This window comes from Falco punctatus (assembly GCF_963210335.1).
Source record: "Falco punctatus genome assembly, chromosome: 1".
NCBI classification, from domain to species: domain Eukaryota; kingdom Metazoa; phylum Chordata; class Aves; order Falconiformes; family Falconidae; genus Falco; species Falco punctatus.
The window spans coordinates 17,004,449-17,031,141 of record NC_137580.1 but is presented as its reverse complement, the minus strand read 5'-3'; the positions used below and the strand labels follow the sequence as shown (position 1 = coordinate 17,031,141).

Genomic DNA, 26,693 nt, shown 5'->3' with positions numbered 1-26,693 from the left:
AAATAGGATGCCTTACCAAATAGCTAAGCTGAAAATGCTGAAAGAAGATGCTTAGCCATGTATTAGCACACTACTGACTGTATTACAGGAATATCAGTGCTCTAGGAAGTACCAAACAACTTGTTGATGTTTCACCAAAAATCCAAACTTGAGCACTGTAACTGGATTTTCTATTGTGTTGCATTTGATTTAGTTTGTTAGGTAGACCGGCGAAATTAACAGAAAACTGCTCACCTGAGAATGGTTCGTATTTGCTTCTTACAGCTGTAATTGACTATGCAAATTGGGAGGCGAAGGGAAAATGTGTTTTATTTTCTTCCATGTTTGTCAGTTGGAGAAAAAGAGTGGAGACTGAAATCAAGGACTTTAAAGGCACAAGATATTTTTTTTCAAGATTGTGTTTTCAAAGAAAGCATCTCTGGTAGCCCTTACTGAATTTGATGGGACCTCTAGGTATTTTAGGATAAAGCCCAAATTTGCAGATCTATTACTAAGCAGTGAGTAATGGTGGCATATGATGAGATAAGTAATTTTGATTTCCTGACTTCACTGAAGTGTTTTATCAGTGTGAACAGTGACTTGAACAAATGGGTAAGATGTATTGTATGTATGGAATTAATTTGTACCCTTTGCTGCTTCTCCATCGAGAAATCTAGATACTAATTTTTCAGAAACAAAACAAACCTTTTCACAAAAGCAAGATTCAAGGTTTGAAATTTTTGGGGGTGATTGCTTGTGGGGTTTTTGGTTCTGTGTTTTGGGTTTTTTTGTTTTGGTGTATTTGGGTGCTTTTGTTTTTTGAGGATGTGGATAGTATGATAATAAAAGATCTCCAAGACGGTAATTTCTCAGTTGCATAACTATTAGCCCATAATTATTATTACTACCATCAGTTCATCTTTATAATTTTGGGAAATATTTTAAGGATAAATTTGGTTGGTTTCCAATATGCCTGTAAGCTTTTATTTGTGAAATAATGTCTTTTTTCTAAGCTTTGTATTTGCTTGTCTGTAACAGGGTTTGGTGGAAGTGATGATACTAGCAAAGCTATGCTAGGGACATTATTCTAGCTTTTTAGCTTTGCAGCTGCAAAAAAAAATGCATTTGCTAAAATGAAATCTACATCATACTCTCACAGTCCTGTGGAGAGTCAAATAAATATGTTAAACTGCTGTAGCTCCATTTGCCAAGAATCTTGTGGAATGTTGTGATCTGAGCTCCTGTATAAAATTGGTGTATTGTTTCTTGAGAAATACTCACATGTAGGGAAGATATCAGCCATCTAATAATTGTGGATATTCTTTGAATTGATAGCTCCCTTGTACATTGAGGTAGCTGGTATGCTGTGAACTCCCACTGGAGTACCAGGTGTTGCAGCCACGTAAGCTAGTAGAAGCAGCTCGTTGGCGTGCTTTGGAGTACATGGTTATCCTGAGCTAGCCACTGCATCAAAAAACAAAGAACTGATACTTGTGCTTTTATCCCAAACAAATGTTTGGAACCCTTCTCAACGCATTTCATCTGCCTTCAGTAGAGCATCCAGGAGATTTGTGAGTGCTTTTTGCCATCTGATTACAGACAAGTTGCTGCTTGCACATCCTCTCAGACATGCAATGTAATACACAGTTCATTTGATCTGGGTTCTTGTCTGGGAAGTGGAAGCGGAAATGAGGCCAGACAGAAAGGGCTGTTGGATGAAAAGGTCCTAAGTGCTTGATCTTAGATGATAATTTTAGCTTGCAGTAAAAAAACTATTGACCTTCTCTTTGTAATTGTATGTAGAGACTTTACACAGAGTAATTGTTCTCACGCGTGACAAAGGCCTTGGGGCAAAGTCAAGAAAAGGATTGAAAAAACCCAATGTAACGAGTGATTAGAAAAAGCTTTCCTGAGAACATAGGAGAAGAGGCCATAAACTATGGGAATGTAGAGGAAGAGAGGCAAAACCAAATTATTACAGTATGGAAAAACGGGGTACCAAACAACACACCAAAATGTGCTTAAGAGGAAAGAACACAAGAAGTGAGATTTTTTTTTTTAAAATGAACATTCCATATTGTATAGCTCTTCATGTCATGTACTATGAAGAAAGTAATTAATAAAAGAAGTATTAGGTACCCTTATTTTGTTCAGAATGTAATTAGAGGAATCCTCAAACAAATGGGTTGTTGGAGTTAAGCTGTCAAGTCTTCAGTATTCCAGCTGGGATCACCTGCTGGATGTTTGGACATGTTGTGTCCACTTCAGAAATGGGAGGAAGACAAGTACAGCACCCGCGTTCTCATTTGGTCAGCAAACTTAGAAATTAAGTTGCTCCATTTAACACTTAAATTCTGTGTTTGTTGCAACATCCATGTTTTTGTAAGGTATTTAAAACATGCTTTCATTACTGTTTTGCAACAAAGACCAGCATGACAGCTCTGTCTCAATACTGTGCAAAACAAAGGCAATCACAAAGCCTTTTTGAAAACAAATCAAAGATACAGATGCCACTGAATGCAGAACAGCATAAAAGCTACTCTGCTGGGTCAGTCCAGACTTTCACCCAGACAGAGCCTGGTTTTGGCAGGCATCAATTCCGTTGCTTGATGAAAAGCCTAAGAGCTGGGTGCTCGTATGCCACATTGCCAGGAATACCCTCCCAGATGCTTGCTTTAGCCTCCCATGCCAATTAGAAAGTTAGGAGAGTTTTGTGTCCTGTGATGATTTTCATCCATATTTTTGTGTAACTGCTTCAATTTCTGATGATCTCTGGCAATATGTACTGGACAATGAAGTCCATAACCTACTCTGCCCAACACATTCATACGATATTCCCCAGTTCTTGTATTTTGTCCCACCGTTACACTGTGCTATAAGCAGGACTTTATACTTCACTAGTAAACTTTATAATTTTTTTGTTGGTTTTGACTTGTCTTGCTCATTTGAATTAGTTAACATATATTGTGAGTCAGCTTGGTCAGTGATTATCCCCCTTTTCCTACCTGTGCTTCAGAAGCCAGCCTCCTCGATGTGTTCCAGATCCTCCGCGATAGTATCAGCAAGCTCGTTTCTGGCAGTGCTTGCTAGCTGGCAGGTGCCTGTTCATGTAGGAGGACTGAGATGGGCAAGATCAGGATGGTAGACAGGAGACATGAAAGCAGGGAGTGAGGCTTTGTTTGCTGAACTAGGGGATTTTTATTTTTTTCCTCCCTCATGCCCTGTAACTATTCTAAAGGATATTTGCGAAGGGGTGAAGACCAGCAGTGCATTATGAAGTGATTAAGTCTGACATGTCTGCCATTACTCTCGTCTGCGATACCCTTGTTCCTATGCCATATATTCTTTCATTTCTCAGTGTGTGGGCTGCTGTTCTCATGACATCCCCTGTCTCCCCAGTTCTGAGTAACTCTTTATGTGTTGTAAAAGATCGAGACGGATGATGTAGCAGTTTATCTTTCTTAGGGAATGATTGGGAAGTATAGACAAGTTGAAGGTCTGGGATTTTGGTGGGTTTTTTTGGTTTGTTGTTTGTTGTTGTTGTTGTTTGTTTTGGTTTGTTTGTTTGATTGGGTTTGTTTTTTTATGGTGTTATAACAGATGGTTTGCATGGAGTTTAAAATACAGCATCACTGCCTGTTCTGCTTTCTCTCTTCTTTTCAGATGGCCAGCAGAAAAAGTCAACTAACAGTAACTAAAATATCCTAACTATGCTGAGCTAAAGTGTCCCTTTTTTGTTACTGACTTAAACTTCAATAGTTACAGAAGGAGATGGTAGAGAATGTAAGGATGAGGTAGAGAACTTAAGGATGGCAAAAAAGCTAGTTGGTGATGTTGGCACATGCAACACATTGTAATGTGGTAAAGACTATTTTGAGATCATGCTTCATGGTGACTTCAATCGCTGCGTATGTCAGTAAGAGGGGAATAAACTGTTTAGCAAGAGTTTGTCCTTATCTGTTGTAGGTGGGAAAACCTTAATAGCAGGTGAGGACATAACCTGAGCGGGTCATTGATACCTTAATAATGAGAAGAGCTTACACACAAGTGTCCTGTGTCCTTTGTTAGGGCAGATATCTTGATGTAAATATGGGAGGATCTAGTACCCATGAGAGCTACTATTTGTATGTCTATATGTGTATGATGGAAACATTCAAAACTATGAAAACTTCAAAAATTAGCAAAATCAAATATACCAATATGCCTAATGGAGAAGTCTTATGCTGCTGTGTGCAGGGAGGAGAAACTTGGTTTAGTTCAGAAAGGTGAAGATGGGGAAGGGTGAGAGCTCATTACCAGAGCTACTACTACAGAAATACTATGGATATGAAATGATCCCTCCTCTGTTTTCTATTAAGAGAAACTGCATGAATGCCCTAAAACTGTGGTAATGTCTTTTATTCTGAAAATCCATTTTTAGATCTATTTTTCCAGCGTGTCTCTAATGTCAGCGATAGTATTTTGCATCATTCTATTGCCTGAAACTAACTGGGGAAGAGAGGGTTTTGGACCCGTGGACCTCATAGAGTCTCTTAGGTAGTACAGTAATTTGTGGGACCCCAGGGAAAAAACAACTGCCTGTGTCCTGAAAAGAAGTTTTGTCATTTTCAGGAAAAATTGTTTGGCTCAAAGGTAATCTATGTAACAAATGAAACAAGGAGGTGTGCAGGACAGCCTTCAGGCTGAATTTGAAAAATGAAAATCTAAGACCTGGCTTCAATAAGAGAGGTTCAGACAATTCACCTAAGGTAATTACAGGATGCCTGGAAATGATGAAATGAAAACCATCAACATCTACTTTTCTTGTTTTGGGAACAGTGGGCCACCCTGCAGATTGAGGAGGGAGTAAAAAAGCAGAAGGCGCTGGCACTTGAAAATTTAATCTCCACTGGTAAGATCTCTGAATGAAGGTGACACAGCACTATTTGTCTTGTAAAAAGGCAACTATTTTAATATCTTACCTAGAAAAGAGTAAGCAGAAACATAAATTGCATTTGATGTTAAGTAAGAAAACTGGAATGGCCAAAATGGACTTTGATGTGCAAATAACTGCTGAGGTTACAAACTACAAAGAGACCTTAAGTATGTTATAAGCAAGACAATCAGTGAACAATGGAGTCTTCTAAATAAAAGATGTTAAGACAGTGTGGGTATAGAAGGACATTGCCGATAAGCATTTGGGAAGCTGTCCCTGTTTTCATGAGTATTTTGTACTTTCTGACTTCATCACCTCTCTCTTTAAGAGATTAGGAGAACAGAGTATTCTTTGCCCTTGACATTCCTCTGTATGGATTCTCTCTTGCTTCTTGTAACTCCTAGCATGCAAAAAGCCAGGGTCTCTCAAGTAAAGAAGCTACACTGTCCCACAGATCACAGTTACAATTTGCATTCTTCTCTAAGCATGGGGTTAAAATCTGAAAGACCAATTTATTTTTTTTTCTCTTCCCAACTATTTTTCCTTTCTTCTTTGACCAAAGGGGACTGGATTAAGTTCTCGTAATAATCCTTTTACTTGTAGTGCCATTTTCAGTCACTAGTCATGTAGACTGGTTTGTCAGAATTTCAGGTCTGATGATTGTCTGAACACTGAAGCTGGAGGAAGGTTTTGTGATTTTGATCAGAAGGTAGCATGTTGATTAAGGCAAATTAGATGTATTTTGTATAATGCATATCTAATGTCCTCCAGTTACACCACCCCACCCCCCCAAAAAAAGGCAAACAAAACCCCCAGGTGTTAGCTGGTATGAGTCAATACAATTTTTAGTCACTGTAACCAGCTAGGTAAGAATCTGGTCTCAGAGTGGCCACAGCAAACATCACTGAGACTTGCTGTGTGGCTGGCCTATGAGGTGTAATTTTAGAGATATGGAGCATGAATGTGTTGTCATTCTTCCTGCACAACACTACTGTGTTACACTAGGTGTATCTCAGTGGACAAATCTAGACATTTCTTGAAGTTTCTTGGTAGCGAAGTGACTCCTAAAGGAGAAGGGATGTGTGAGGAGAGAAGGCTCTGAGAAAAAATACCAGAGAAAGATGTTTGCTATTGCTAGGAAAAAGTAAAACTAATCAACAGCAGCAAGAACAACTGTAGAAACACTGCCTGAATTTGAGTCAAAGGACCAGGAGGGGTCTGCAATCTTAGCAGTGCACTATTGGCATTTCTGGGTGTGTATACATATGTTGTTTGCTAAATGACAATGAAGTAGGTGTTGTGCTCAAGGTTTTATTTGCAGCTTTCTCTGAATGCTTTTCTCCTTTCCTCAACCATTGAGTGGTGTTATATGGCATAGCATTAGACAAGTAACTTGTGGAATTAAAAGCCAGTATGTAAATGAGGCATAACAATGCAATTATGGTGCTTGGAGTAGGAGGAGAGCTATTTCTAAAAGGCATGTGTATTTTGCTCGTTTTGGAATCCGTACTGTCCATTCCATTGTGTGGAAGGAAGACTCGTTTCCTCCTGCAGGGATTGTTCAGAGAGAGGAAGCCTCCATGGAAGAGGCAATTGCTGGCCACTGCCAAGGATGCTTCAACCTTGCTGATGTTATGTACTTCTCAAAGAAGGGGTGTGAGGCAGTTGCAGAAGATGAAGTCACCCAACGGTTCTCCTCTGAGGAGCTGGTGTCCTGGAATCTCCTCAGCAGAACCAACGCTGACTTACACCATGTCAGCTGGCAACTGACCATTGTGTGGGTCGTTGGGATCCTAATTCGGTATTGTCTTCTGGTGCCTTTCCGGTAAGCCAGGTGTAACTTGTTGGGATCTGGTTTTTGTGTTACTACTTATAAAAAATGTGAAATTATATGCTGTTGACTAGTGCAGAAAGGAGAACCTAGCATTACTTTGTTTTCCAAGATGTCATTGAAACTTAAATATTGCTAAAAGAAAAAAATGTGCTGAAGCTGTACATTTCTCAAGTTCTGTATGTTTTATTAGTAATTAATTTGTTTTTAAAATCCAGCAAAACTTTACAGAAACTATCTGAAGATTTTTTTGCTATGTAAAGTAACGATTTTTTCAAGTGAAAGGATCAGGCCCTACCTGCCTAAGAGACAGGGAAACTGTATGCTGAACACTTGGGATTTGAAGCAAAGCCAGTGTTGAGGGAGCACAGGGATGGATGGGAAAGAGAGACATCTACTTGGAATGTATTATGTTTCCAAACTTTTAAAATTTTCTATTAAGCAAAACCAGCCTTTATCATATTGACGAAACAGTTACAAATATTCATGTATTCTTGTAAAGAGCAGGAGCTTTTAAATTTTCTTGTTCCTTTGATGGGAGGACAGTATATTTAAAACATAGCTGCAGCACATACAGGGATTTCATACAGTCAATCACATAGTAGAGCACATGTGCCTGTGTGTAAACTTAGATATGGAGCTTAAGAATACAACATTCGTGTACAAATAGCTTCAATATTGGTCTTGCTCAGCCATTAGTAACCAATAACATTTAATTTTCATGATTATATAGTAGCTTACAGCTTGGGGTGGAAGTACATATTGAAATTTCTGGATAGGTTATTAAAAATGAAATGACAAGTCCCTTTTGGCATTGAAAAATGTCATCTGCATTAAAGAACACTAGCCTACTTGCCGTTCTTTTCCAACGTGATCGTTTCTTTACCATATGATAGCTTCAGATCAGAGTGTAGTGGTTTTTGGAAGATAGACTCCAGGCAGCACAAGGTTTTGTATTCAATGCAGGTTTCACAGAATCACAGAATGGTCAGGGTTGGAAGGGACTGCTGGAAGCCATCTAGTCCAACCCCCTGCTAAAGCAGGCTCACCTAGAGCAGTTGCACAGAATCACATCCAGATGGGTTTTGAATGTCTCCAGAGAAGGAGACCCTACAGCCTCTCTGGGCAGCCTGCTCCAGTGCTCTGCCACCCTCAGATAAAGAAGTTCTTCCTCATATTCAGATGGAACCCTCTGCATTGCAGTTTGTGCCTGTTGCCCCTCGTCCTGTCACAGGGCACCACTGAAAAGAGCCTGGCCCCATATTCTTGACACTCGCCCTTAAGATATTTGTAGTCATTGATAAGATCCGCTCTCAGTGTTCTCTTCTCCAGGCTAAACAGGCCCAGCTCTCTCAGCCTTTCCTTGTCAAGGAGATACTCCAGCCCCTCATCATCTTTGTAGCCCTCCGCTGGGCCCTCCCCAGCAGCTCCCTGTCTCTGGAACTGGGGAGGCCAGCGCGGGTCACAGCACTCCCGGGGCGGCCTCCCCAGGGCAGAGCCGAGGGGCAGGGTCACCTCCCTGCGCCTGCTGGCCACGCTCCTCCTCATGCCCCACCCCAGGATATCATTGGCCTTTGTAGCCACAATATATAAGTTAATACAGCAGGATTGAGTGGAAACGTGCTCATATTATCCGGTTGGCCTTAACTGGTTTGTATTGCTAGTTAGATGCTATTAATAGTGGAGGGATGAATTTTGAAATGGATCAAAGGGTTAAATAAAACCTTTTCTTGGTTGCTTTCCCAGTTTTGCTTCTTAGCATTTAATTTTGATTGTTTGCTTTGTAGCATCTGCTTGTCTGTTTTCAGCATTCTCTTGCTGGTCTTAGTCACTACGGTAGTAGGACGGTTTCCGAATGGCAGGTAAGTGCTTGCTGAGGTCTCCGCATTTTTTTTTTATTTTTTTTTTTTAAGGATTTGAATTAGTGTGCTGGTGTGTAAATCTGCTTGAGTCCAAAGGATTAATGTGGACTATCATGGGGTGACTTTTTCTCTACTGTAAACTCAGAGCACTGTGAGAGAGAGTATGGCAATGGCATCTGAAAGTGGACATGCAATGTAAGCCAGATAGATACTGCTGGAAGTGTGTCTTGGAGTGCAAAATAGAGTATGCTCTATTTGAGTCAGAACAGGGCAAGTAAATCATCTGTCCTGAGTGACTGCATATTAATACTGTGAGACTGTTATGTCCTGTCGGTGCAAAAAACCTCAAGTGTGTTTTACCAGCTAAATATTTTTATATTATTAATGTTAATGAATGAGTCAATAGCAGTGGCTTTCAGAGAAGGTTTATAAAACAAAATCCTGATTGTTATCTTCTCTGATTTGAATCTGGTGGGTTTAGCATAGATTACAGTAGAACGGAACAAGAGTATCTGTGATACCTGATAAGCTCCTCCTGCATGGAGGTGTTAGTGCAGGTAATCTGCATAGTATGGTCTTTGTTGTAACAGCTATTGGGAATAATTTGAAGAGTTTACATTACATTGTTCTGTGAGCAACTACATAGAAATGTATGTATGTCTATTTCTTACAGAATTAAGTGCTGGCTGAGCAACCAGGTTCAGATGATATGTGCCACATTAGGTGTCCGATGTGTGGGTGGTCTTGTTCATTTCCACAACAGGTGAGTGTGCCACCCTGCTCTTGTTGGTTTGGTATTGATTTCTTACAGTACTCAGTGTATCAAGTTTCAGAGTGGGATTCTTATTCCATTATTGCACAGATACTATGATGGTACAATTTGATCCAGGAAGCTGTTTGGATCATCTAGACTCTGTTGAGATGTTTGCATGCCCCACTGTGTTTTCTGTTGTGTATTGGCAGGGTATGTGAAAGGGAAGTAGTACTGTATTCTTGGTTAAATATACACTTAGAAATTTATCTCAATGTTTGTTTTGAATGTATTATAATCACATGCAAGAGTATCACCGTAAAATGTTCAGCTGTTCTATTAACTGATCTATTTGGTAAGTAATTCTTCATGCTCTCTCCTAAAGTAAGTTATGGGTGGTATTTCAGTAAGTTTTCATAAGATCTTGCTTGCTTACTGATGGAGCTTTATGTAATGGAGACTTCTGAAATATTTTTTTTGTTTGTACTTTAGAAAACAAGTAAAATCATGCTCTAGTATCTTTGCTGTTAAGGGTTTGAGTGTCCGAATAATCTTTGATATATGCCTCTATGAATACATGCAGCTAAAATGCTTGCTCCAATGAAGTCTTATATTCTCAGCTAAAGGAAACTGGTTTTGGTGAGATGCCAAGACGATGGAAGTGTGAACAGACTCTTGAAAGTATGAGGAAAGATGACTTATCTGTTGTAAAGTGCTGCCAGAAGTTTTAACATATATCATAGTAATATTAGTATTTTAACATGCTTTGTGTTCTTCCACTTACTATGGATCTGTAGATAAGCTATGTTCCTGGAATGCTTTTGTCACAGAGAGTCTCGATTGTGGATGTATGGTCATTGGATGGGGCCTGTAGTCTGGAGAATAAACATTAAGTAATTACTTCTATGGTTGTTGTCGCAGGGAAAACAAACCACGAGGAGGAGGCATCTGTGTTGCCAACCACACATCTCCATTAGATGTTCTAATCTTGGCAAGTGATGGATGCTATTCTTTGGTATGAACAAGAGAGACGGTAAATATTGCTAATGTTGAGGTGCCTGTAGATGTAGTGTTAGGTAAAAGGATAAACTTACAGGTGGAAAAGGTGGGATTTGATAGCATTCAAGACTGCAAGATAATAGATACAGGCAGGTGTGTGCACACTTTTGTCCAAGATTGTTATACTTTGTGAATGAGCTTAAGAACTGGTGCATCTGTGTTCATCATTTTATTATTTAAGTGTGTGTGTGTTTGTACAGTAACCAGTTTCTTTTGGGCTTGCAGGTTGGCCAGGCACATGGAGGGCTTCTGGGACTCATTCAAAAATCTTGCATGCAAACCAGTCAGCATGTTTTGTTTGAACGCTCAGAAATGAAAGATCGTCATCTGGTGAGGAAAAAGTAAGGTAGTGAGGTGTTTGCTTAATTGTCCCGTCAGGCCTAGTAATTGTGAGGTCTGACTGTTCTCACCCTGCATCTCTCTTTGGACAGCTGTAGGTTGTCATCAGTGTAAGGTTTGGAACTGCTCCATCAGTGAAGGTGCAGGGTATAGCAATTGTCTACTGAACTTTTGATCATTTGCCCTGTAACCTCTGGGAATTTCCACAGACAGGAGCCTGTTCATTCAGTTTTGAGGCTGATGATCTGGGACGTCAGGACAGAACTTTGAGTTCTGTTAGCACATCTGCTTCCCAGATCGTGGTACATTTTTCATTGGCTCTGAGCATTGAATCTGGTTATATTTGCTGTGAGCAGAGCTTAAAGGGAGGCTGACTGTAGCAAGAAAATCAACCAACCAACCGAAAAAAAAACCCCAAACCCAAACCCAGGGTACCACCTAGCTGCTAAACACCGGAGGAGCACTCTGGAGAAGTGTCAGTGTGTTTGCTTACTGACTGTACTGCTCTCCGGGCCTGCAGTATTGATTCCTGGCAAAGACAGCATGCTGGACTTAAGGGACGTGAACAGGATTGACTCAGTGTGGCAGTTCTTTCATTGTCAGTATTCTCAGGTGTTCACAGAGGCTGTTTGTAGTCATCCTAAATCTTCATGAAATAGGGTGCAACGCAGCTAACATTAACTGTCTATAACATTTTTTCTTAGAAAAATGGAGAAGGTCCCCTCCATGCTGGATCGTTCTCTGCTTTCTTTGGTGTGATGGTGGGGGTTTTTTTGGTTTTATATGCAGGCTGGAGATGAACTGCATGCTTTTGAGTCATAGGCAAGAGAGGTGTCTCAGAAAACATCAGATTTTGTGTGTTGGTAATCTGCTTAGTCGTAATACATTTGGTTTTAAGTGATGCAGCAAATATAGTAAAATAGTGGCCTATCTCTTAACTAGATGCAGAGAATCATTAGGTAGCATAAAACTGATGTTATGAACCTAGAAGGCATGAAACTTAAAATATGGAATATACCTCAATCAAAAAAAAAGTTCAACTGTGTTCGTAGCTGGAACCTGTCAAAAATAAATGGCAAGTGATTGTTACATGCTCCAAGTACCACTGTTCTCTGACTTCATGTTAATTGCATTAAAATGGTGAAATAAAGACTGTATACAGTTTTGTAGAAGACCTGCTTCTGCAGTTAGCAAGTGATAACCTCTGGGATAAAGGCCTGAAACTAGCACACGTCTTGGCTGAGGCTACTGACTGGCAAAGGGCAATTGGGCAAGGGCTTTTCTTGTCCTATGTAAGAAGTAATGGATGTTTAGATTCTTGGCCAAATAAAAATACGAAGTATACACTGAAATTTTGTTTTCTCTCCACAGAATTAGAGAACACATTGCAGATAAGGCCAAATTACCCATTTTAATTTTCCCAGAAGGTAGGAAACAAATATATTGATTTTATTACTGCTCTTGCCACTGAGTGCAGTTTATTATACCCAGTCTTTTCAAGTGAGATGTTAGGTTTTACTCTGTAGAATTAACTAGCTCTTGTGAGAGATTGAAAGTGAGATTCTAGTATTTTGCAACAGTTTTATGACAGTCTTATTTGCTTTAGCTTATAGCGTAATGGAAGAGAGAACAGGCTCTGGGATTGTGTTTCAGAACTAAAACTTACTTTCTCCTTTAGCAACTAAAGTCTCCTTAAAGATAGTTTAGGATTCTTTTGATGATATTTTTCTTAGAGTGGATTAAAACTTAATCTGTTTTACTTCTGGGCAGGTACGTGCATAAACAACACATCAGTAATGATGTTTAAGAAGGGAAGCTTTGAGGTAGGAGGGACCATCCATCCAGTAGCAATCAAGGTAACGTGTCTGCATGTTTCCAAACACAGAAGGATTATGCACAGAAACTTCTCATGTCGGAGAAGCTGTTTGCGGATACACCTTAAACAGGGGTTTGCTCTGTGTGAATAGGGTACTGAATAAGCCTGTGAAAATGGATTCTTTTCATGGTGCTCAATATCTCGCAGGTCAGTGCAGTATGGCAAACGTTAACACTGCATATTTTTACAACTGATTAACGAAGAACCTGAAAAGCACAGCTGCAATTGTTGTGTTGTGTGTTCAGTTATTGATACCAAAACATCGGATACAAAACTCTCTTAATACCCAGTTTGGAGTGTTAGAAAGCAGCATGCTTTATTTTTGGAGCTGGATGCACGGGGGACAAGTTCTGCCCCATGTGCATACAGGCTTTGTTTGCCGTTTATCTTTATACGGCCGATCTATACGTATTAATGACATTTCTGAAAAACTATTGGCATATTCATTACAGTTCCAAGAACTACCTATCATATCTACACTCTTTGCTACACATGTGTGGCCTGATGGGTTGGGGGTCCTCTGGTGGTCGTTTGGGACATCTTCATCTTCTTTGTCATCTTCCTCTTCTTCTTATCCTTTTCATGACCTTTTCTTCTTCTGGCCCTGTTTCAGCACTCTTGGCTTATGTCTTCATTTCGGACATTATTTGGTTCCTATCTGCTTAACTAAACTATACAATGCCGCGTTCTACTAGTAGCTAAACTACATAATACAGCGTTGTACAGTTCGGCCATGTCATGGATACATTAGTCGCAACATTTACAGTTAAGCACACTGATAAAATTACTCCAGTATCATTCAGCCTGCTCTTTCTGTCCCAGGGCTTTTGTGTGCTCTGGGGATAAAGGCACTTTTCTTAGCACTCCCAAGGCTTTCTGAGTAGGTTTAGCCAAGTCACCCTAGCTTTAGATAGATTAGTTAAATTTTTTGGAACTATAACGTTGCCTAATCTTACAAAAATCATTATAACTGGTGTGAGCATTGTCAAGGAAACCTTAGTAGTCAGCATACCTGTAGATGACAAGTCTTTACATTTTGAGTAGATCTATCTTGTTACAGTTGAGATGTTTCAACAGGTCTGTCACAGTTTGGGGTCCTGCATTGCTTTTAAAGGTTAACTGTTAAAAACTTGTAATAAATGTTGAAATGTGGAGCTTTACTCTGAATTTACTACTGCTTTGAGGAAGTGTGATTAGATTTGCCCCTGATTTAACAAGTTGAACTGTGACTTCATGGCTAAAAAAGAACAGCTTATGTGATTCAAACCACGGTATTTATATTGTTTTATATACTATGCCTTCCTTATTCTTGTCTTCCAGTATGACCCCCGCTTTGCAGATGCATTCTGGAACAGCACAAAGTATTCCATGATGACCTATGCTTTTAATGTGATGACCAGCTGGGCTATTGTCTGTAATGTGTGGTACCTGCCACCGATGATCAAAGAGGTACTTGCGCTTTCTTTTTTTTATGGTTTGGAAATGCTCAGAAAGTGTTGTCTGGTAGAAAGTCTGCGTTACTGCGCACAGTGTGTTGGCATTATATTTGTGAATCTTTATCGACAACTTAATGGACAAAGGCCAGAAAGTAACACTGTAGTCTTAAAAGTAAGCAAGCATGGATTTATGTGGGTTAGCTACCTTCAAGTAAAAATTACTTTTGCAGATATTCAGACATTTCTGCGCCATGCTTCCTATTGCTCCCAAACAGCATCTTTACTTGGGTGCAGTTGCCTTGCTTTCCTCTTCTCCCAGAAACTAGAAAAGATGATAAATTTGTGGGTTTATGCTGTCAGTGTCCTGTCCCTCGGCCTGGTGCAGACTTCCCTGTTTTATTTCAGAAGTGATACATAGATCCAGGCCTTCTTTTCCCTTTGTACTGGGGTGCTTCTGCCTTCTGTGTTCCCCCTTTACCTCCATCTGCACAGCTTCCTCCCACCTCCGTGTTCCTCAGCTCTGCAGAATATCCAGCTGATCCTTTGCTCAGCCGCTTTACCCCACAACCTGGCACAGCTTCTCTGCCTACTACCCGTGGGTATTGACCTGATACTAACGAAGTGGTCAAGGCCTTTGCTCCAGTAGTGCCCCAGTTTGGTACTGCCTACTCTGGTTTTGCTCAGCCCTACTTTTGGCAAGGAAGCTGCTGTAATGCATGTATCTTCAGTCCTTTGCAGTTTGGGCAAACAGGCTCCTGAGAACTCACAATAATTCACTGGTCTTGAATGCACCAGGCCCCACCCATGTTCAAGGCATGCCATCTCCTCCAAGGGTGATCCTGTTGGTGTGTTCCCAGCTTTGGACTGATACTGAAATACTGGGAGCAGATGCATCCCCTGCTCTGGCCTGATCTGTGACCTCACCCTGTGTGTTGCTTGAGATTGCCTCAGAAACGGCAGAGCCTCCCTCTTAGTTGTTTTTGGCATCAGATGGTGGCAAACCAGGCAGTGTTCCCTAAGACTAGCTAGCTGGAACTGCCCTGCAGGTCACGTTTGGCTTGTGGGCCTGACAGAAACCCAAGTGCCTGCTGTCTGGCAGAAAGTACCTCTTTAAGTGAGACATGGAGAAAATGGTTTAAGTTGCAAAGCAAATTATTCATATATTTTTTTTCAGGAAGAAGAAGATGCTGTTCACTTTGCCAACAGAGTCAAGGCTGTCATTGCTGCTCGAGGAGGAATGTCTGTGCTTCCTTGGTAAGAAGCAACACTTTTGAGGTTAGCGTTTAAAGTATGTTTAGGCATTCTGTATTCTGAAGCATTAGCCTGGAATCTGTTAAAACTTCTTCCAGATTTGCTTTGCTTGGGCTGTAGTCCATCACCCTTACTGACTGTGAGTCAGAAAACACTACTTTATTCCTTGAACAGTTCCACTAGAATAAATAGAATAATATACCATAAAAAGGAGAAACGGTGCTGACAGGTGGATCTAGCCAAAAGGTAGTATTTGGTGAAAATAAATTATTTGCCTGTTAAACGTGGGGTTAAAGGAAAGGTGTTGTTTGTGTTTTGTGGTAAGTCTTGGCAGCGCAGACCATTTAGCATTGTATTGCAAGAGCCAACATTTAGGGTGAAAAGTGCTTTGACTACATAGTCTAGTTATTGTAACGTTTTTCTGCCTTGACCCTGAAGTGAGCTCAGGGCTGTTTCTTTTCTGTATCTTTTCAGGGATGGGGGACTGAAAAGGAAAAAGGTCAAAGAGTCTTTCAAGGAAGAGCAACAGAAAAAATATTGCCAGATAGTAATAGAAAATGGATCTGTGGGAAACAGAAATGTTTGTTAATTTTGTATTATTTAATGTTGGTTTATCTCATTTTTCTGTGACTTATCTCCACCAGACAGTGGGCTATTTTTTTAATATTAAAACCAACGTATTTTCCTTCTGTCCCTGTAAGATATTTTGCATACGACACAGCAGGTAAACCATAAAGAGATAGTATTTTGCATTAAATAAGGATATAATTTTATAAATGAGATTTACAATATACAATTATCCTATAAATAGGAAGGTTTACTAGTAAAATTCTCTGCATTGTTGAGTGGGAAGAATCTGCAATAAAATTACTTAGGTTCATTAAAATACCATTATATTTTTTTAAACCTTTGAGTTAGCCTGAAGACTTAAATAGTAACTTCTCAACTTGTAATAAAACACCACTGTACTAGCCTCTCTCAACAACTTAACTAGCAGTTTTCCTGTGTGCCACAGTCACTGTGTTGCTGGAGAGAGAGAGTCCTGATGTCAGAAGACGTGGAGTTCACTAAAATATTTTTTCTGAATTGCAAGTTGTAGAGGAAGTGTTGACTGTCAGAGGGAAAGAGGCAGTCACTGACTTTCCCCTCTGTATCGCAAGACCCGTGATGGCAACATAGGAAGTTTTACAGGGTCCCACTAACAAACAGCAGAACAGTGTCCAGGGCAGTGTGTCCCTGATGCCTGGGTGTGTGATGCTGGGATAAATTAGTCACAAGAAAGGACAATGTTGTAGAAAAATACATATTTTTTTAAAAAAATATATTGTGTCTTCTGATTTTGCCATGTCCCTTTGTTACACAAATTAAAGAAAACCTATGACATGACCTCTGTTATTCTATGTCGTATTTATTTCTGGATAGCCACCTGCCTGTGATAATGCTTGATGTGAAGGCTACTGATTTGCTCTCTGGCAAGCCCACCCTCCAGAAATATACAGAGCAAGTGCACTTAAGGAATCTGAGATGGAAATATTTCTGTCACCCATAGTATTTCTTTGTATAAAATATTTGCTCTCCTGTTGAGTAGCTCCCACATGGAAGAATCTGGCTTCTTTAATGATCTGAACATTACTAAAGAAGCACACATGGATAGGTGTTATTTTGCCCAAGCTGCTTTAAGACAAATGAGTTGGTAAGGACACTTAATAAAGTTTACGTGACAGCAGCCCCCTGACTGAGGTCTCAGCAGAGATGGAGGACCTGTCATGGTGAGCATAATACACCCTGCAGAAAGACAGATGCACAGATGTTCCATTGCCCAGCCCTGGAGGGTCTAGGAAACTAATAGCTAACAGAGGTGGTAACGGCCCTGAGGCTGCACGGCACAGAACTGAGCTCTCTTCTTCTGTGGCCAGGCCTGGTGTATCATCCCTGGGTCTAGTTGTTACAGGTACATGAATTCTCTTGGTGGATCAGTCAGTTCAAATGTTGGGGTCATAGGTAAGCAGTAGGAGAAACTGCCCTTTTAAAAAGCTGTTAGCTCCCCAGGTAGGGAGAGTGCTAGCAGTGTGTCTACAGAGGAAAGTTGCTTCAGACTCCTATTGTGAAAGAGGTCTGCTTGCTCCTGACTGTAGTAAGCTGTGCTTCCATGTCTGTTGAAGCTGTTGATTTGGTTTCCAAGTATAAAAAGCTGAAGAAATGTCACAGACTATCCTGACAACTGGTAAATCTCTTCAGTGTGCCAGAGCTTAAAATTGGGAGTTTTTCCTTTTTGTGTGACTATGTCTGAGAGTTGCTAACAGAGACTGTAGTTGTATGCAAGCGGTTAAGACAAGTGTTGGGAGCATCCTTCCCACACTACTGCATGCTTTCTTCCTGCTTGGAGGTAAAAGGGGAGACGGAACAGGCAAAAAGAGGGACCAGAGACAGGAAAAGATGGGGTGATAAAGAAGAACTATTGGAACAGCAGTTTTCTTATTTGGGCTTTGCTTCTGTAAGACATTAGAAGATGACAGGCCTCTTTTCCTGTCCTGCAATACTTCCCCAGCTCACCAAGAGCAGAAGAGCCCTTGAATGTGTGATCCTCATTATGGTTACGACTCCAACTCTTGTAAAAAGTATAGCTTAGACCTCTGAATGTACGAGTATTACAGGTCACCTGTTGAGCTGCGGGAGGAGTGGTGATGTTGTCTGTATTTTCTCTGCCATTTTTTGGCTGTCTTGACAAAAGAAGTGAAAAACTGTGAAGTGCTTACGTATAGAACAGAGAAATTTAAAGCAAGTGATGAGCTTGTCAACAAGAGCAAAATGGGGTTTGTTAGCTGCCAGTAAAAATGCCAACTTGACTTAAACTTTTTTGTCTTGCCCTGCTGTAAAGAAATGTTTCTTGGTTTTGGTCATGCTTTCTTTACTTGCCTCCCATCTCCCCCTTTCCTTTCTCTTTCTATTCTGTATTTCATTTGCGTTTATCAGCAGTAGCCTTGTAATTGCTTTTAACTGAAATTGTGTACTGCCCTTAGAGTACTGAGGTTGTGAAGGAATTGATTGTTTTCCAAAAGGACACCACAGATAAGTGTGTCTTTCTCCTCCAACAGGAGGATAAGGTAACAGTAAAAAGAACACGTTCTCATGATAGTATGTGAGTGGGAAGCTGGTAAACTGCAGCTTATTTTTCACAATCAAAGAACTCACACTTGTCTTATTCCTCCTCTTTGCTTATCTTCCACTGGTCTTGCAGCAGCCAGGCTTCTGAACTGTTTTTGCTCCTTTTTACTCTGTTCCTTTGCAGGATCAAGTGTATCACAGTCTCATGCTGATTGGTGCCAAGTGATATGTTTAGATGGAAGTGAATAAATATTTCAGTGGATCAGACACTCAAACCCCCTGCCAAAAACCTTAAAAAAATATCTAAGTAACGGGGGTTTTGGCTTTTTTATTAGTTGTTTGTGCAAGCTACATTGGAGAAGCCTGTGGCTCTGTCTTCCTCAAGAGCACAAACTTCCTCTATTGTTTACTATTTAATGTATTTACCCTTCAGTTCCTTATCCAATGAGCCTTGCACTTCTAACTGACTGGGTCGCTTCTTCAAATAAAACACGAGGGCCTTGTGATACAGCTAACCAGTGTAGGGAAGATGTACGTTATAAAATGTCGCCTTGCTTTGTAGTTTGGTGCTGTTGGCTAATACCTACATACTGAGCATCTAAGTGATGCTAACTGTTGCTGTGGCAGTAACACATCATGTTGGTGCAACTGAAGCAAACCAAAGTCCTAGATATATTCATCCTGGACTTCTGAGATGCCTAAGACAGTGGGCCATGAGTTGAAAGTAAGTGTATGTTGGAACGAGTGAATGAAACCAGGCCCTCTCGCTATGTGGGTTTGTCAGAGACTGAGTCAAAATAGCTGCTTATGCTGACTTTTGAAGACATTACTGTCTGATCAGCTGGTGCATGGAAAGCCAGATACACTTATAAACCCCACCTTTAGGTCCTTAATGAAAGTTGTGCAGCATGCCCAAGGTGCAGTGCAGAATCTTTGTACACAACATGGGTCCTGGGGTGGTCTGGGACCTTAAGTCACTTGGGTGCTATCCTGCTTCTGCACTGGACTGAAGGCTGGAGCTCTGTCCCCTGTATTTAAAAGGTCCTGAACCTTGAATGAGTAAGGGCAGCTCTCAGAATGCCGTAAAGGCTGAGTCACTGTGTCTAACATGCCTCTTCTTCCTCAAGCAGGCTTCCAAAACTGGAGCTTGAGAAGGAATCTGAAAGCATTTTTTGGGGTGGTTGCATTACTATTACCTAAGTTTTCCTTGGTTGGGAGTAGAAGACGTAAAGATGATTTATGCTTTGACCCCTTTAAACTAAATACGCTGTCTGAAATAGCTTTAACATCAGGCTCATATTTCTGAGTTTTCACCCCTGGACTGTGGGGAGGTTATTTAGACATTACCGCTATTAATGTTTAAAGTATATTGTGCTGCTGTGCTACAAGGGTAAAGTAACCTGAATCAGGTTGTAACTATGCGTTGTTAAGCAGTGTAAGGTGAGTTTCTGGGTAAATGACCATCATTGCCTTAATGTATTTAAGCATTTTTTTAGACAGGTTCTCTAAATTTCCTGGGCCTCCAAGAACATATGTGACTCAAAACCAATATAAGACAGAGTTTTTGAGGTCTCTTTTTATATATATAAATATACATTTTTTTTCTTCTCTCTCTCTTTCTGTGTGTGTGTGTGTATATATATATATGTACTCACTTTGTACGTATATAAAGGGACGCCCAGATGCCTACTATCAATTAGGAGCATAGCATGGACATGAGAACATAAGAAAGAGGAGTTAATGATAACAATAGAAACATTACAGATTATTAGAAGACATAGTGACCTCTTGTACTCTGTGAGAGCTGAATGGGAATTTGCTGAAATGTCTAATATTTCACTGTAATGTACCTGCACGTTAAGTCTGATTTATGTAGCTAGAATCCTTTTATTCTCTTGACTCCAAATGTCTTTTTCTACAGCTGTATCTGTCTTACTTTGGAAAGGTCTGAAATGCTCTTCTCTCGTCCACTTCTGCTGACTTCTACGTTATTGGGAGACAGTGATTTTTCCTAACTCGCTGTTTTTAAACGTGTTTCAGCGATTGCACAGGCGAGCGTTATAAGAAAAGTGCAAACGGTGCCTCCCAGTGGCGGCTGGGTAACAGTAGCAAACGCCCTTGCACAGCCGCCTCGGCGTGTTTCATTGAATGCAGAGTTGCCCTAAATTCCAGTGAACGAGCCTGTTATTCCTCCTACATTTCCAGGAAACCATGAAAACGTAGAAATAACTCTGCATACCCCAAACACCGGATCTTTGGTTATGAGTCATGGTGTACTGAGTTTCTCATTGTTCTGAGTTTCAGCAGGCGGTGTTGCGTGGGGTTTCCCCAGGTCATCTCTTCCCTGTGACAAACCAAAATCAGAAATACTTCTGTCCTTCAGTTGCTTCAAAATCAGGTATGGGTCTCACCCCTGAGCTTTTATTTGTATTTTAAAATTCCGTAGAGGGAGCAAGCTTGGGATGTTCCTGAAAGCAGTCCAACAGTTGCATTTGCTGTGATGTGTACCTTTCTTCAGTACCTTGATGCTGTTTGCTGCTGGTCTGGGGCCACTTTCAGAAGCAACTGTGTTTTCTTGATAATAAGGGAGATATTCTGAACTTATTTTCTACCAGCAAGTGTTTCCTTGAGCTGTAGTGAGAACAGCAAGCAGTTACTGCCAAACTCGATGGCCCAGTGTTTTATTCAGCCTCTTCCCTGTGCAGCTGCCCTGAACAAAAGTGAGGAAAGCAGCTCTTCAGTGGCATCCGCTGTGAGCCCCAGGGCACTCTAAGGGGTGTATTCTGTTATGTGTGCGGTCTGAGGCCTGATTTCAGGTAGGCTGACGGAGAGAGCTCACAGAGGTGTTACAGGACCTCTGGGTTTTCAAGTCCTCTGTGGGATTTGCTTTTGGAAATGTTTGTGCTGAGGTGAAATACCAATTGCTCAGACTCTTTTGAGTGTGCTTCCCAGCTGTGGCATGGATTGAGGGGTTCACAGGTTCATTTGGTTTTGGAAAAGTAGGCTTAGAAGTTAGTGGACATACGGTGTAGAGAGGCACCTTCCTGGCTCTTTGCTCTTTTATTGTTGTTGTACAGACAGGAGGGACTTTAGCTTTGTAGCCATTTCTCCTCTTTCCTCCTCCTCTATTTATTATTCTATTTAACGATGGCTCCTCAATTAGTGTACCAGACTCCTTTGTGAGCAGGGTTCATCGTGATCGATTGTCATCAAGGCTAGCGTTTAGTACATCCAATCAATGATGTTCTATATAATGGCTGTGGTATTGACTGATTTCTAATTTTACAGTATGTTGAGCCCTGTTGAACTCTTTTAATATGATAATTGCTTTACTAATCAGTAGTCATGATTTGTGTGCAATTGCAGATTATTGACATCAGTTGATATCCCTTGGTATTTGTGTTTGACTATATGAAAGATGCATGTGGTGAAAGACATTTAATATCTACATGGTGGATATTAAATTGAGTAATATTGGGGAAAACACTATATACTTGCATACTGGACTTTTAAGAAATAAGTACATTTCTTCTTTCTGTATGGGATAGCTGTTAAATCCTACCTTTCAAGTTTATACGGGCATCTATTAAACAGCTTATTTTGGAACTACATCACAAACATTCATTTGCTCATACATTAAATACTGTGTTTATCAATTATATAACAGATTTTAAAAGATGCTTATCATATGGCTATGGGCAGTCTCCTTTACTCATATAATTTATCACTTTACATAAGATGTATGTAGACATGTTCAATAAAATAAACTGTGTTACACCTCAAGTAACCACTCTGTTTGCCATGTCTTTATGAATATGATTTTATAAAATACACCTACAAGGGATTATACGCAGAGATATCTAATATAAAAAATACATTTATGTTAGATTTGAGCTGTGGCTGGTTTCTATCCAGATGCCGCCTTAAACATTTGGGCTTTTAAGTGGTTCTTTGCATGTTGCGTCCTCGCTCTTTGCATTGCAGGTGTGCCAGGGGAATGTGGTGGGTGCACCAAGGGCGTTACACCGCACTGGCTGCTTCACGTGTCAAGCGGGGACGGGTCACTCTTGCTGTGGGACCAGGAGGTGGCAGTGCTGTATGCGTGTCTAACACTGCCGCGAGGACTAGAACCTTATTGATGCTCTTTTGGGAAGTACAAGCCTTCCTATCAGTTTAGAAAAAAGACGAAAAGATAAGTCAATTTACTAGACATCAGCATGGGTTTTTTTCTTCCTTAAAACACTGGCATGAACAGAATAGTACAGTATCATGTTAAGTGGTATTTTTTTTATATTGGAAACTTAAGTCATTAAAAAGATCATGACGTTCTGGAGTAATACTTACATATTTTTTTCTTGACTCTTTCTCCTCTCTAAGTGCAGTAGAAAGCCAGGCTGCCAGGCCTCAGGTCATGGTAGACAGTAAAAGGAGGTACCACCCGCATGGCATGCTCCTTGTGTTGATGCCGCAGATTCTTGCACGTCTGCTGGGTTGTCTGTAGCATTTTTGCTCTGAAGACGGTGTCTGCATCTCCTCTGGTGCTTGATGCATAGAAGTGCTCGTATACTCACAAACCCCCTCTGCGTAATACAGTGCTGAAGGTTTATAGGTGGCTTGGTCAGTTGTGTGCAAATGCTTTTAAGGTCATAAAGGAAGACCCATACTGAATTGCCTTCTGATGCTCTTCTACCACAGAACCAAGCTTTAAGTATGCTCTTAAATATTTTGTTGTATAAAGGCCAGCATATTTAGCAACTTGCAGGAACAAGCACTGAGATGTCTCATTCAAAAATGTGCAAGCGTACCTCTTGCTAGAATGGTCACAAAGTACTGTTTGTTTCCAAGACTAACGAGGAGTCTCAGCTGCCGTGCTCCAAGTGATACAGTCCTGCTGTAGGTTGGAGGCCAAATGACCACAAGGCCTGTGCTTAGGGCATCCAAATGAAAAGTGCTGGATGCTGAACACCTGGGAGCATTTGCCCCTGGCATTTATTCATATGACCATTGCTTTAGAGAAGAGCCCTCTCTTCCCTCTTCCCCCTCCATTGTTAAAGACCAGTTTCTCACTGAGGCACCTCTGGGTTGTGTGGGAGGTGTGCAGTTCCAATGGCCTGCGGTTATCTCCACCACAGTCTTTCCAATTAGCTTTTCTGGCCAGAATCCCCTCCCTTTCTGCTTGCTTCGGTTCATATCCTCCTGTGTTCACATTTCCCCACGTATAAGGGGAAGATAAGCTCAGGGCTTTTAACAAGGTTTTCATTGTAGCTGGACTGATAACTTGTAGAAACCAAAATTTCTAAATTATGGAAGTTAAACTTTTTGAGGTGGGGCATACCTGGACACTGCTTGAAGTGCACAGTGCTTATTATGAGCCCTCATCCCTCCTGGAGAAAAACACGAGGGTCTGGCTCTGTCAATACACACTGCTAGGCTTAAAGGGTATGTAGGAGTCAGGCTACTTGAATTTATTTTCAGTGTAATAAGAATTGGAGGACCACAACAACAGAAGATAACGTTCCACTTATATGTTTTCAGCTTCACTTTTTATCTGGGAACCTGACTCCTTGTGTAGAGGGTATCAATTTTTACAGTGAGTTATAGCAAATACAGTCGTGGAGAGGATGCATGACCTGCCTGCAGCTAGAAGACAGGTGAGGGAGTACAGAATTCCTCCGAGTGGTTTGCTGGCTTCCTGCCATTCCTCAACAGCAGAAGATAAAAGGGAGTACTAGGATAACTACCATGACCCTATTTATTTCCAATAAAATACAGATATTTACATGAGATGAAACTGTTCGATATTCTGAAGCTGCCCAGCTCCAGTGACAGGAGACAAATGAAAAGCTACTTTTTATTGGATCTGACCTACCAGAAGCCAATAACGTGTGCAATAACCTAGCAAAGGGAGACTGTGACTGCTATGTGAAGTGACGCTGTCCTGTCGCTCTTCCTGAGTCAGTTCAACAAGATTTCCCTCATCCTGTAAACCACATTTGCAGGCACACTCCATACCGCCAAAACTTGATGGGCTCTGATAATTAAGTTGGATAAAATAAGTATAGCCAAAGGAACCTGAAGATACATCATTCAGAAAAGCAGTGTGGTAAGACTGATGAGAATTTTACACATGATTTTTCTCAGCCTTTGATTCAATCCAGCCCACTGTTAAAATAGTGTATTACATTACACAGCCGTGCGTATGAAGGCAATAAGTGTAAATGTATTCTTAATACAGACATAAAATACACTATTACTAGTGTTTATAGAACAAAAATTAAGAATCTTGATAACTTCTCACAAAGAAACAAACCCAAAGTTTTTGTATCCATTTGGAGTACCTGGTTTAGATGAACTTGAAGCATATAATTTCAACTGAAGCTTTTTTTTGTTTGCACTGTACTTTGTGAAATAAGTTGAAACATAAGGATATATGAAAATGTTCTCTTGCAAGTTTATCAACTCTGATATATTTTCATGAGATGTTTCTTTCTTATGGTTTGCACTTTTTACTGGAAAATAATCCACTAGAAAGCATGACTACATGTAGCCTTTGGGTATAAAACAAGCCTTCAACAAATGAAAGCATGGAAAATTAACATTAGCACTCTTTCAGTGTCTTGAGTGGAATCATGCTGTCCTACCCATGCTGAAAGTATGGTCCTAGTGCCCGAATGAAGCAAATCCTCCTTTCTTAGGAAAACAGGCTTACTGGTAAAAGCAAAGCAGAGAAATTGTATGTTCTCACAGGCTACAAAGGAAACAAATAAAATGTAATGATGGAATTCATTTGAAACTGATTTATCAGTAGATAGGTGATCAGTGGCTTATAACAGCTGTATTTTAAAAGACAAGGCCACCTGGCAAAGACAGCAAGCTTTTGTGTTGTTTTTTTTGGTTTGGTGGTTGTTGGTTTTTTTGGGTTTTGGGTTTGTTTTTTTTTTTAATACGTCAACAGTTTCTGCAATAACAGCCAGCTTTGACGGGAATGCGAGATACGCGCAAAGGATGAACTTCAGACCGTTCATGATAAGACTTTGCCAGCAGCTCTGTCACTAGAGGGAGGCTGTCAGGTTAGCAGGCATGTTTCCTCTCTGCTGTCCCAGAGAGCGAGGGTGGTTCTTCAAGCAGCTCAAGAATGGAATTGATTTTTTTTCCAATTTATCTTTAATGGCTTTGTGAATTATTCATGCGAGTGTGGAGGGGAAACCTGGATGTGATAAAACAACAGTTTCTGTTTATGTGAGTCTTGCCTCTGTCCTGCTTCTGTTCAGTGTATGCAGAATGGCTGGCTGTGCCTAGAACTGCTGCCTGCCAAAATATCTTTTTGCCAGTGTTTTTTTCCCCACTGGTGTATCGTGACAGCAGGGATCAAACCAGTCAACTTCCCCTGCTCTAAAACACAAACGTTGGTAGAGACTACTCATTTTCTACTATTTGTTTATGGAGCCTGTGGACAGCAGCAGTAGATTCACGAGCGAGGCTATTGCAGCAAAAAAGCAATGCCTTAATTCCGCGTGATGAATGTTATGATAGGAGTCTCCAGAATTTTCTTTTGATGCTTCATGGACACTGATGGATTTCAGCCCTCTGAGACTCAGGAATTTGCCATATGCCACCAAATCTGACGTACACTGTGCTGAGTCCAGACTTTTTTGCATTTTACTAAAGCAGAGGTTAACAAGCATGTGGACTAAGTCAAACAAGTTCTTTATTTTCAGTTTTCAAGGTTTTGTCAACAAACACAAAAAACTTTGCCTTGCACACAGGATTATCTGTATTGCAGTTCTTGCTTCAGGTGGCAATTTTAGATCTTACTATCTAAATTAAGATATTGAAATGTAATGGAGATTAAAACTGTATGGCATGTTACTGTGAACACCTTATTGCTTTCCTCAGGATCTAGGCAGCGTCCAATGTTGCTACCTGGGCTACATCTGTTCTTTGGATGGAGACTTCTGCTCCTTAATGCCAGGTAAAACCAAACCTATCAACCAAGCCTTTGGCCTCTGCCATTTGCACCCCAGATGAAAATTCATGAGCAAGTACTAAATGCCCTGTATAATCTTCTGCTTGTGAAGCAACGGGCAAAATACAAATTTAAAGTAAGCTGCCCACAGGTGTATGTGTGGTGAATATCATCCAGTTTGGAAAGTAATGTTCTTTTGATTTGTTTCTGTTCCAGACTTTGGGCACTCTTAATTGGCTTGGATCCACACACCCCTGTAACGTACGAACACCACTTGTAGTACAGTTCGTTAGAGTAGGGAGTCTTGCATTAATGTGTGTATG

At 40.6% G+C, this 26,693-nt stretch overlaps 1 protein-coding gene across 9 annotated transcripts in view; it reads left to right on the top strand.

Moving 5' to 3' along the window:
• Positions 1-15,908, top strand: part of LOC308054921 (glycerol-3-phosphate acyltransferase 3-like) — a 31,597-nt gene extending 15,689 nt beyond the window's left edge. For 5 of the 9 annotated variants that reach the window (XM_080368377.1, XM_080368380.1, XM_080368379.1 and 2 more), the window contains 9 exons: positions 4,798-4,870; positions 6,449-6,719; positions 8,513-8,587; positions 9,261-9,350; positions 10,260-10,353; positions 10,623-10,738; positions 12,108-12,163; positions 12,507-12,592; positions 13,933-15,302. In XM_080368377.1, the coding sequence (XP_080224503.1) occupies positions 6,475-6,719; positions 8,513-8,587; positions 9,261-9,350; positions 10,260-10,353; positions 10,623-10,738; positions 12,108-12,163; positions 12,507-12,592; positions 13,933-14,466 (1,296 nt within the window). In that variant the 5' untranslated portion in view covers positions 4,798-4,870; positions 6,449-6,474 and the 3' untranslated portion in view covers positions 14,467-15,302. Of the gene's footprint in view, positions 1-4,797; positions 4,871-6,448; positions 6,720-8,512; positions 8,588-9,260; positions 9,351-10,259; positions 10,354-10,622; positions 10,739-12,107; positions 12,164-12,506; positions 12,593-13,932; positions 15,303-15,773 lie in introns of those variants that run through there. The other 4 variants (XM_080368384.1, XM_080368383.1, XM_080368378.1 and 1 more) reach the window with 3 other exon arrangements.
• The last annotated feature ends 10,785 nt before the right edge of the window (positions 15,909-26,693 follow it).